General features: G+C 48.5%; 1 protein-coding gene across 1 annotated transcript; it reads left to right on the plus strand.

Annotated features, from left to right (window-relative positions):
- Positions 1-10753: 10753 nt before the first annotated feature.
- LOC107186782 lies at positions 10754-11887 on the plus strand. Its single transcript, XM_015574720.1, has 3 exons — positions 10754-10979; positions 11120-11257; positions 11679-11887. The coding sequence occupies exons 1-3, from the start codon at positions 10754-10756 to the stop codon at positions 11885-11887; spliced, it is 573 nt and encodes a 190-aa protein (XP_015430206.1).

Below are 11887 nucleotides of genomic sequence, written 5' to 3' on the forward strand. Positions count from 1 at the left end.
TCGCAACGCGCGTTCCTGATCGCCGCGGGCCGCAGAATTCAATAACAGTCCTTTCTTCATGGGGTTTCTCGTTTTTTCCCTCTTCTTTGACCGTACGGAACGAGCACGTAGTTACGTTCCACGGCATCTCGAGATGCTTATCCGAAGGAACTGGAGATCCGGAGGATCGAGGAGAAAGGGTTGGGAGCGGAATTATCGTTTGAAAGCGTGTGCCCGGGGGGCCGAAAGAGACGAGAGGGTGGCGTTGGTTTCCCAGACGTTTATTTTCGCAAACGTAGAATGAACCGCCTGGCCGTCTTAGAAACTAACGGGTTTTACAATATTCCCGGCTTACCGTAACGTTCTTGTATCATTGAGCGCGTCGAGTATATAATAGAGATCGATAAAGAAGTGAGAATAGCTTAAATGGAGAAACTTGCAACCCGTCACCCGTACGCAAAATCCCATAGGAATGAACGAAGTGTGAATAGGACCCGAGTTATTCCGTTCCTAACTACAAAACCGAGTCTCTGTGGTCCGTGCTTCTAACGAGTACTACGTAGATAATTATATCGATGAAGATGGAAGAGAACGCGCCGCCGCCCGGCTGTTGACGCCTCGGCCGTGCACGGAAGAAAATTAAAGCTAGCCCAATAAAAAGGTTCACTGTTGATCAGCCTTCGAAGGAAACGATCCAGTTCCCTCTTAACAACTAGTGGACCAAGTGCCGTGCGTTAACTACAATTATACCATTCTACGAGAGTATAGTCGCTATCGTTTAACCCTAAAACCCTCATACTACGGAGAGAAATGAGTCTTGAAAACAATTCGGCATCCACCCGAAATCACCGTCCAGTCTTATCGCTACAAGTTACCAAATTTATTTCAACGTCTCGATCACGAGAATTTTCATTACTCCGCTATGCCATGCCGTGATAATTATAATCGGACCCATAACTGGTGGGCCAGGAGATACCCGGTCCCGTCTTGTGATTATCGTAAACGTACTTAATCTGAGGGTGATTGTTCGCGCCGAAGAAAGAATCGCGAATCATTCCTATAACCGCCGAACCCATAGCCATGTTACTGATCATTCCAGCCATCGATGCAGCCGCCCGCGCGTGTGCCACGGCCATTTGAAGCAAGAAGGACAAGGCCAGCCCGATTCCGGGCATCATCTCCGTCATCTTGTTCTTCATAGCCCTGCCCAGGTGTACGATGGTGTTGGTCATTTTCCTCGAAAGTATTTCGTCGTCCAGACGCGGCAATTTCACGATCAGACAAGACTTCTTCTCCTTCGTCTGTTCATCGTCGACGATCTTATTGTGCTTGATGTCTTGGAGCCTCTCTTCGACGTAGTCTTTTAGATACTTGTTCGGGTGCTTCTCTATAAGAGACTTGAAGAAATTTTTGGCCCTTTTTTGCCTTTGCCTCTCTTCTTGATCTCTCGAGGACTCTTTCTCGAAATCGTGGGCCACTTGGGTCTTCAGTGGCGGAACCTTCGACTCGTCGGATTCCTTCTGAGATTCCAAGGGCACGATGTCCACTTCCTTCTTCGTATCGCTGGATCTGGCCTCCTCCAAGGATCTCAACCGATGGTCAAAGTTCTGTAATTTGTGGGCGAGTCGACTGTGCAGTCGGGGGCCGAAGAGAACCCCGAACGCGTTGTAAGCATCCTCCAGATCGAAATACTTTCCGCCGTCTCCGTCCGTCTCGGAATCGTTCGACCGAATTTTATCGAGGAACATCGTGATGATTTGATCGTCGTTCATCGATCTTTTTATATCAACGTACTCCTCGCTGTCCTTTAAAAATTGGATATCGCCCTCCCTCGAAATATCTATGCTCCGTTCTTTCTTCTCCTTGTCTTTCTTGATTTTTTCGCTCTCGGGACGCTGATCGAGGACCTCTTCCATGATATCGCTGATGATCGTCAGTATACTGGGAAGATTCTTATTGTCCTTGAGCTTCGCGCCTCTACCCTCTCGGAAACCGGAGAAACTGATACCCAATTCGCCGTTTCCGTAGCCCCGGATCTTCAAGAAGCCCACGTTCGTCTGGAATTTCTCTTCGACCACTGTCTTGTACCAGTCTAGTAGAAAGTGCTCGATCGAGTCCTTCCGTTCCAGCATCTCACTCTCGACCTCGCTCGTTGACATGCCGAAGAATTCCTGCACCTGATTCTCGGTGTCTAACGAGCGTCCAAGGATACCGAGGCTCGGAAGGGACGGCAGACCACCGCCAAGAGACGGAAGATTGCTGATGATCAGAGGCCAAATGAAAATTCCGAGGCATCTGATGGCACTGAGACCCGTGACACACTGGATGACCTGTTGAGCGAGTCCTTTGCCCGATGCTCGGTCCACGTCCTCGACGATCTTTAGGAGCTCGTACTGATCGGCGGTCAGAGAACTTCTAACGGTGGTGTTCAAAGTGTCGACGAAATATTCCCTCGATTCCAAAGAAGCCTCGCCACCGCTGCTGACTGATCTTGCGTTCTGTCTGATTTGAATCAGAAGCTGAAGATAATCGGATTCCGTGATGTTTGGAAACGTTGAAGCGGATTTCGAGGGATCGATGAACGTTTCGTCGGTCTCGTAATAGGTTTTCGACAATTCCACGCTCCTACGTCTCCTGTTCCTGGCTTCTTCTGGTTTCAAGTTCTCTTTCGTGTATGATCGTAGCTGGTCAACGTCGGGCAACTGTACCTTTTCCTTGGAAATGTCTATGAGGATTCCTGGTGGTTGACCTGCGTATCCGGGGACCGCTCCATCGTTATCTGCAATCAGAACGGGGTCAGAGATCACTCGAATCACTTCGATAAGCTCGGAACCAACGATAGATTCACCTACTGACGGCGTAAACGCTGGTGTTCCTTGGTTTTCCAATCGAGAGTCAAGCTGCGCATCCACGGCTCCTTCCGCGGGATATGGAACCATCGGGTTCGATGGTAATCGGTTCCAAAGTGAGCGAAGGGATATCTGGCGATTGTGGACGTGACTCGTTGACGACAGAAAGATCCGGCAATGATGGTATGTATTCCTTCAGAGTGGGCCAGCTGATGGTCCGAGTGCAGGTTGCGTAATTATAGCCTTTCAAGCATTCCAGCATCTTCGAGATGTAAGGTTCCCGAGCCGTATCCGGTATCACACGCTCGATCAGCTTAATAAGGTTCTCCTGACGTTCGCTCAACTGGGAAACATCTGGACTGCTTGTGTTCAGATACGATTGCTGGATCATCGGACTTACCGGTAAACGTAGCAAGAAATTTTCGATGTTCCCCATATTCTCTTGAAACCACACGTCGTCGTCCTTCGAATTGTCCTGGGACGTTTGGGCTTCTATGTTCGATCCTTTGGATTTCTCGGTCACTAGTACCTGGAATCTGATCCTGGGCATGTTCTGATAGGCTCCAAAGTTCGGGAAACGCGGCAGCCACGGATAAGCCTGGCCGATCGCTGGCCAAGCGATGTCCCTGGTGCACTCCAAGAAGGTTTTGTCTTTCAGGCAAGGACCGATCTTGTTGATGTAGTCCAAACGGGACGCGATAGGCAGCAAGTTTTCCACGGTATTCAAGACGTTGATCTGCTGGTCCGTCAGGATATTCGCCAACTCTTGTATCCTCGCTGGAACCGACGGACTCGGGGGATTCGGAAGGGACAGCTGTACAGCTCTCAGGATGTTCATTATCACCGTCTCGGGAAGCTCGTTGTAGATTGGGAAAAATCTGGTGTCCGTTATAGTGACGGTGGTGTCTCCGTGTTGACCAGTTTTCACGTCGGTTTCCGATAGCGGTTGGGCATCCTTGACGGAGCTGGATTCCGTCATGTTCCTCTTCACAGAGACGGTGGAAGTGCCGTTGGTTGGAGGGGTTATTATAGGGCCGAAATTTGGGAAGCCGGGCAACCAGGGGAAATACATCGATAACGTTGGCCAGATCACGTCTCTGGTGCACACCAAGAAGTTGTTCAGTCGAAGACACGCAAGCAACTTGTTCGCGAATTCGGGTCGTATACTTTCCGGTAGAAGGCTGTCGACGATATTCAAGATATTCAGCTGTTGCTCGTTGATCAGATCGAGAAATTGCTGGTTCTTGGTTGAAGAAACAGGAGTAGTTTTTAGATTTAGGTTAACCGCCTGTAGCTGAACCGAACGGACGATGTTCAGAATCACGTTCTCTGGATGCTCTGTGAATATCGGTAAGAAACTGGTATCGGTAACACTGATCAGTGGAGGGTTTTGCTGCTCTTTGTTTCTCGACTCGTTGGCCTCCAAACGAACGCCGATTATTGGCTTGTTAACGGTGTCTGGGACGATTCGTTCCTGCATATTTTCCGTCGAAACGATCGCAGGCTGACTCAATGGCGGTGATGCTTGAATATTAATTGTATTAATTGGTTCCTTTTTAGCCTCCAACGAAGGGAATTCGGGCAAGTCGGACACGTATCTAGCGATCGTCGGCCAAATTACGTATCTCGCGCAATCGATAAAGTTATCGCTCCTCTGGAGGTACACGATAACTTCGGTGACCAATCCAGGTCGAGCAATGGGAGGTATAAGGGATTCAGCCAATCGTAAGATATCGAGCTGTGGCCCCGTGAACCTCGTGAAAGTTATCGCGTTTCCAGTAAGGATGAACGGCGATATTTCCGGAGATTTAGGAGTAGAGTCTCGTACCTTCGATAGCGTTTCCGTGATCTTGGTCTCTAGCTCGTTGGAAGACTGTAGAATGTCTCCGATTCGTTGGACGACCGTTGGAACAATATCCGATCGAATGGAAGTGCCTCCGAATGGCCAGAGCGGACCAAAATTAGGAATCTTTTCAATTAAGTCGTAAATACCGGACAGGTCCGGTAGCTGTAAATCCGAAAACAGTGTAGAAATGTCTGGGAGATTCGGTACGAACAGTCTGACGGTAGGCCAGGTCGAGTACTTCATACAGGTAAGATAATTATATTCCTTCATGCAGTTGACGGTCTTCTGGACGAATTCCGGGCGATAGCGAACTGGAATCAGTTGCTCGGCCATGTTGATCGACAACAGTTGGTCTTGAGGTATGAGAGCAACGTACGAATCTGCGGACTGATCGAGAAAAGAGGGCGAAATCGATATCTGTGGCTGTTCATTCAGAGCATTCTGAAGAACCTGAATCATCACCGCCTCCGGTCTTGGTCTTATCTGTCTGGTGACATCGGAGTCCACAACTTCTGGCAGCTCACCGATCTCTCCTGGTATAGTGGGGAACGGGAGAATGGGGTATTGCGGAGTCCAGCTGACGAACGGATACCAGCCCTCGTAGTCGGGAAAAGCTGGTAGCGCTGGGAAATACTGCTTGATCATCGGCCAGGCGAAATACTTGACGCAGCTGAAGTACTCGAACCTCCTGACGCACGAGAACATTCTGTCGGAGTACTCTTGGCGCAACGCTTGCGGTAACAATTTCTCGGCCATCTGTAGAATATCCAGCTGATTGGAAGTGAGAAGGCTCTGCAGCGTCGCGTTCGTCGGATCAACGTACGACACAAGCGTCTCCTCGTTGGGATACGATTCCAGAACATTTTGCAGAATGTTGTATACTATCGAGTCTGGCGCGATGTATCTGATCTGGTATAGATTCTGAGCTCTGCCGGTCTTCGATTTTTTACCCTGAAACAAGTCAAACGCGTTTAACCCGATTGGAAGTTTGTCCGGAGGACTTTCCGGCAGGAGCGGATAAAGGAAGATCTCAATGCAATTGCGGAAGTTGATCGCTAGTACACACTCCACCAACTTGACGATGAACAACTGTCTCGCGCTACTAATTGCTCGGCGCATTCGATTATTCGCAGCTGCTTGTCGGTCAATCCGAGATCTTTCACGTCGTCCACGTAAGAATTATTCGAATACTCGGACCTCTTTGAAAGCGCTATCTGTTCCAATCTGTTCAACAACTGGTTCTCCGTGAATTTAAGTATTTCTGGGAGTAGTTCGGTGGAGTTCTCTTTTACGCGAACCAAGAACGTCCTATTACGTATTTGATCTTGAAACGACACAGCCTGATCTTCCCGTTTTCTAAGACTGCTATCGCTTCTTAACGATTGTCTAGAGTAAAATAGTGTGCGATCTTTTACCTTGTTTGTCTGCCCGGTCTCGATGTTCCCCTGTGTAAGAACGACCTCGTCCGCTCCAACCTCTCGCTTGGTGTTCAAAACCTTGGCCTCGTCCAGCTTGTCCGCTTTCTGGGCGTCCGAAAGCACGTCGTCGCGAATCGATATCAGCTTTTTGATTTGACCCTCGACGATCGATTGTTGTTCCCCGTCGGGTAACTTCTTTTCCTCGGCGTTCAGGTAGACGGTGGACGTTTTGCGTTTCGATTTACTCTCGGAATCATCTAAGTACCTGTATTCCCGGTTCTCGTTCAACTCTTTCTCGTCTTTGGAGTTTGAACCTTCGTCCAAGCTCGATTCGTCTTTGTCTTGGTCAGAATCGAGTGGTCCCGATTTCCGGAAATAACCTGGTAGTTCCCCTTTCGGTTCCTCGGCAATGTGGACATTACCGTCTTGGTGGTCCACCCCAGTCAAAAATGCTTTCGCGGACTGACTCTGTTCAGTCGCATCTGCCGTGATCTTTCGTACTGTTCGAGCATCGGCGTCGTTAACTCCGATGTCAACGACACCTTCCTGAGAAGGAGCAACGACCCCCGCGTCTATTTGCACATCGAACCTCCGGATCCCTTCGTCTTTCACCTCTTCGATCCGCTCCGACGGAATTCCCTCGCTTGGAACCTCGGGCTTCCCAACGAGAGCCACGTCATTTCGTCTCCTCTTCTTAGCCACGCTCGCTTCATCGTCCTCTTTATTTAGAACCTTGCTATCTTCGATCCTGTCACCGATCTTTTTCGCTGTTTCTTTCTCAATATCGAGCTCCTGAAGGATGGACGAAGCCGAAGTGTCTGTTCTCGGCGACTTTGCGGCAGCAAGCTGCTCGGCGTCGCTTTGGCCAGCCTCTTGCAACAGCTCCCCAATTTTCAGCTGCGAAATCTTCGTCCCGTCGATATTCCCCGGTTCTTCAGGCTCGATTCCCTCATTCTCAACGCCATCGTTCTGTGACCCCAGGAGCTTTCCTTGCACTTGCTTTGGCGCACTTTTCCCATCCGTGGTCCCGGAAGTTAGCTCGACGATCACCACGTCGCGTTCGGTTTTGACCGCCGAAAGTTTACCACCCTCGGGCTCGAGCGGGCCCTCTTCATCGCGGTGCACGCTGCGCGCTTGGCCACTGTGCACAACGAACAGCAGCAGAAGAAGACAGTGGAAGGAACGAGGGAAGAGATAGAGGGTACTAGTGGTCGGCTGTGGGCGTCGCGAGTTGAGTGCTCTCATGGTCGCGGTCGAGAGGCGAATGTCTCGGCCACTTCTCGGAGCCGGTCTATGGTCAGCCATGCCGGAGAGGTATGGTAATACACATACTATCGTCCGGACGATGGCAAACGAAGATGCACGCGAGAGTATACGTACATACATACAGGTTCAAGCAACGAGACGGCGGGGGAATCGCGAGGCTGTGTGGATAAGAAACAGCCGGGGCATTTCCATTTTTACGTTGCCCCACTACGAGTCCTACCCAGGGTTGTCGGAGGATCGGGTTCACGGTCTAACGGGTGTGGAAGCATTTAACTGAATACATCTTACGATCGATCCATCGGGAATAAAGGTTCAGGGAATTGTTCGAGTACACACACGCCGTTTCGTTCGAAACGAGCCTATAAAAAGAGAGTAATCGAAGAGTTTCTTACGAACGTTCGTATGGTGAATTATTTGCATTTTTTTTTGACAGACGATTTGAATGATCGAATGGATGGTTCGGTTAGGGCATTCCCAGTCGACCACTACCTAGTATCCAGTTCTCTTTCTGCACACAGCTGATACAGTAACGAGCCAATTAACCTTGAAGCAGTGGTGCTTGAAACACACCGTGGCACACACCTCCCAATCACGAGATCTATTGCGAATACCGCCGATAAATCGCGACCCAGTCACATGCCGCCTCGTATTTGGCGTAGCGTTCTCCTATTCACCGCGTCTCTTGGACCCATTCGCTGTCTTGTTATCTCGACGTACATCGAACAGTCGGTACGCGCGTTAGTTGGGGAAAAACTGGTCTTCCAGACTCCGGAATACCCGGTAGCGGAGTTCGAAGTCACGTTACGAAGCTACATTCGAACGAGAGACGCCGTTATCGGTTCAGAGAATCGAGATTCTCGCGATTTTCACGCACGACCCGTAACTCTGTTCGCCAATCATCTTTTTTTTCGTCCAAGGATTTTGTACGAAGATTTTTACGAGAAAGGAAAGACGTCGAAGCCACTGCTTTTGAAGAGTTCGTCGAAGTAGCGATCGACATTGCGATATACATTTTTAAGACAAAATTCCTTTCCACGATATTGCCAAGTTTTTGGCTTAATTCTCCCCATCAGCATTTTAAACGAACCTTTCAAGCCGTCCCTTGTATCGTATACACTCTCGTCGAAGGAAAAGGAAGCAAGAAGACGGCACACACGAGGGGGAAGAAGTCGCTGCGCCCGCGGAGAGTGCAGCTCGAACAAAGTCCAGACCGGGTTTCAGGTTTATCTTTAATACGGCCTTTCTGGTTCTGGGCGCAAGGGGTTGTATTTTTAGTCCTTGGCGGAATATCGAGACTAGAAGGGACAAGGCAAGAAAGGACGAGGAGCTCCCGCGGGGCAGGTTGGGGCACAGGGTAAAGAACTTTTACGACTGGCATTATTTTCCAAGATGGCCACCTTCGTTTCCTTCTTCGACCTCTCGTTCTCTCTCTTCCCTCGCTGGATCCACCGAGCACAAACGATGCAGTACAGGTTTAGTACCGCGTTTCTTCGTTTTATCTGCCGGTGCGGCAAGCTGCTCTCTTAAGCTGCGTGCACAACGCGTACACCGATTTTACTGGTCGTAACACCGCAACGAGAGTACGACTACAGATCGTTTCGATCGTTTGCATAGTTCGTTTACTAGGATCGTCACCCCCTTTACCGACTGTGCTTTACGATTTAAACTGAGATTCTGCATAGAGACGACTGCGCTCGCGGTTTCGACGGGAACGAGAAAAATTTCGGTAAATTATGTCATCCTGAGTAATATTGTGACGGTTTTCATTGGGAGTCACCGATTGTAAAGAAGTGAATGTAAAAAAAAGTTTAGTATCGTACTTTACTAGGATTTCTAAGTAAAATGGCCGATGACCTTGACATATGTTGTCAAGACGATCAACATTACGTTGTCTAATCGTCAGTGAAATTGGTATCGGGAGCTGGTAGCAAGCCCACGGTGCTTAAAGATTCGAGGAACGACGCGTTATGATGTCATTGAGCGGTTTATTCTCTCTGGAAAGCATTCGTTTCTGTAAATATCTCGAGATTCCGATCCAATTGTATTAACGTCGACGGTGGTGAATAAACGGCACTCTGAACACGTAAAATTAACAGATCGTGAACATCCTTGAAAACATATTTAAACGTCGGAATAGAAAAAAAGGAACCATTGCGTTCGCATCTTTTTTCATTTCCAGTGACTGCTGCTGGCCGCTGTCAAAGCGTTCGTGCAACAACGCGTCTGGCAATTACACCAAGGAGTATGAGTGCATACGCGAATGACGGCGGAACAGTGACCGTGACAATGATACGGAAAGTGGGACACCGAGTAATCGTCCGACACACGAAAAATCCTAAGAGAATGTTCACTGGCGAAGGCAACTCTGTTCTGGTATTTCTCCCCTGTTCCCCGTTAGATACCTATTCTTTGAACCGATCTCGAACGAAGTTTCAAGCCAGAAACATATACACTAGAACGCTGCGTGCACTGTCCACAACTGTTCCTTCGAATAATAGGGCAAGTACACATTTTTTTCTCCTCGTACCAATTTTGAAAGAAAATAAAAGGCCTAACACAGTGAATAATTACAATACTTATGACGTAATGAGGTTTCCATGATACGCTATAATGTACATTATTGAATTAATTGAAGTGGTTTACATTTCAATGATGATATACTACCTGAGAAGAAATCTATGTTATCAACTAGTGCATTTTATTACACGCTTAATGGGGTCAAGAGATCCGTATCTAGACTTGTAATATCGGGATAAGAAAGGTTACCTCACTCTAACGCATCGGGCTGGTACGTATACGTCTAGAAGTTCCAGTACCGCTGGACAATTACTCTGTATTAATGATTTTAAAACGAAAAGACATATCGTTTACAATTCTACGTGCAGCCAGAGTTTTCGTGTTCTGTTTTATAAGAGTAGGTGTATGATCCACGATAATTCTACTGTATTGCACCTGGTATTACGAGATCGGTAGCGGTAATCGCATGAAAAAGGAATGCGTGCCCGGGGAAAGGCAACGAGGCGAGCATCGAGCCGCTAGCTCGAAGCACGTGGAACGTACTATCAACAGCGTTCGCCCGAAAGTGTTTCACGAATTTGTACGGCCAGGAGAGGAAATTCGAAGGCGCCGCCGTGCGCGCAGATCTACCGCGCACACGTAGCGTGTCGGGCCGAACCTCTTTTGAGTTCGAACGGCAGCGTGGCCGCTCGTCCGAATCATACGGCGACTCGTGCGGGCTCGACCAACACCATACGTCCTGCAAATTCTCTTTGGTTTCTGTTTCACGAAAAGATCGAAGAACGCGCGCGACCGTATCCACGGGAGTTCGTTCTCCGAGTGAATCCGCTTGGTGTCGATGAAGAGAATCACGTGATCACGCGATAACCGGTTTGATAATGCGCGGACCGATTGGCTGGACGCTGACGACGTGCGTGTTGCTCGCGGCGACTTTTTCAAAAATCGCGTTCTCCTCGAGCATCGGGAACGTTGGCGTCGCCGCGCTGGATCACGGACGAATCACGAAACTGTTGCCGATCTCCAAGGACACGGCCGTGGATCCCGATGTTCGTGTCCTCAGGGAGTTTCTCGACGATCTGTTCGACGGCGGGAACGAGATACAAGGTGAGTCCGTGAGCGTGCTAATTTTCAAATTACAGATTTCCACGAAAATATAATAAGAATACGATACTCGACGGTATTTATTTGTGAGCGTCGAATTTGTACGATTATGGAGATTAATGGGAATTTTTCGTGATATTCAGAATCGACTGGCAGGCAAGCTCGAACGTTTGGAGTCAAGCGTTTGCAATTCATGTTGATGCCGATGGTGTACAAAATGGTTGTTATGATGACGATGCTGACGGTGTTGACCGTGATTTCGCTCAAGGGACTGCTCATCGGTAAGCACGAATAATGATGTATTGTTCGTTCGTTCTATGCAAAATAATAACGGTTTCAGGTCTGGTAATGCACAACACCGTGTGCATACACAAACAGGTGACATCGACCCATTTATCGATAAACACTTGTCCACGGTTCACGGGTCGACGTTTGGTCGCGTACAGCCAAATTTTACCGGTGGACCCACTTTCTATTCGTTTTTAATGTTAGTGCTAACCTCGGCATTTAATTTCCCCGCATGTGTCAACTGTTCTATAAATATAGAGGTGTATCGACGAAACATTGTAGAATCATCCCCCGAATTAAGAAAAATAATATTCGCGTTGAATAAGAAAGAAATTAATTCATGATTATAATTATATATATTGTTGCGCGAATAATTGTTTTTTCGGTGGTGCATTAACGTTAATTTCGTTGCAGGTGTCACCCTATTGGTGCTCAAGCTGAGCACGATAATAGCAAAATTCTCGTCTGGGTGGCAACAAAACACACCGACTTGGCCGTCTCACAATCAGCCGATTCACGTGCATGTGCACAACAGCCCGCCGGTCGCTCATAATCACGCGTACAGCGGCTGGATGCCGCACAGCGCTCCAGAAGAAGATGAACATTATTATTACAGAGGGTAA

Source organism: Dufourea novaeangliae, unplaced genomic scaffold, assembly GCF_001272555.1.
Source record: "Dufourea novaeangliae isolate 0120121106 unplaced genomic scaffold, ASM127255v1 scaffold90, whole genome shotgun sequence".
In the NCBI taxonomy this organism is placed as follows: domain Eukaryota; kingdom Metazoa; phylum Arthropoda; class Insecta; order Hymenoptera; family Halictidae; genus Dufourea; species Dufourea novaeangliae.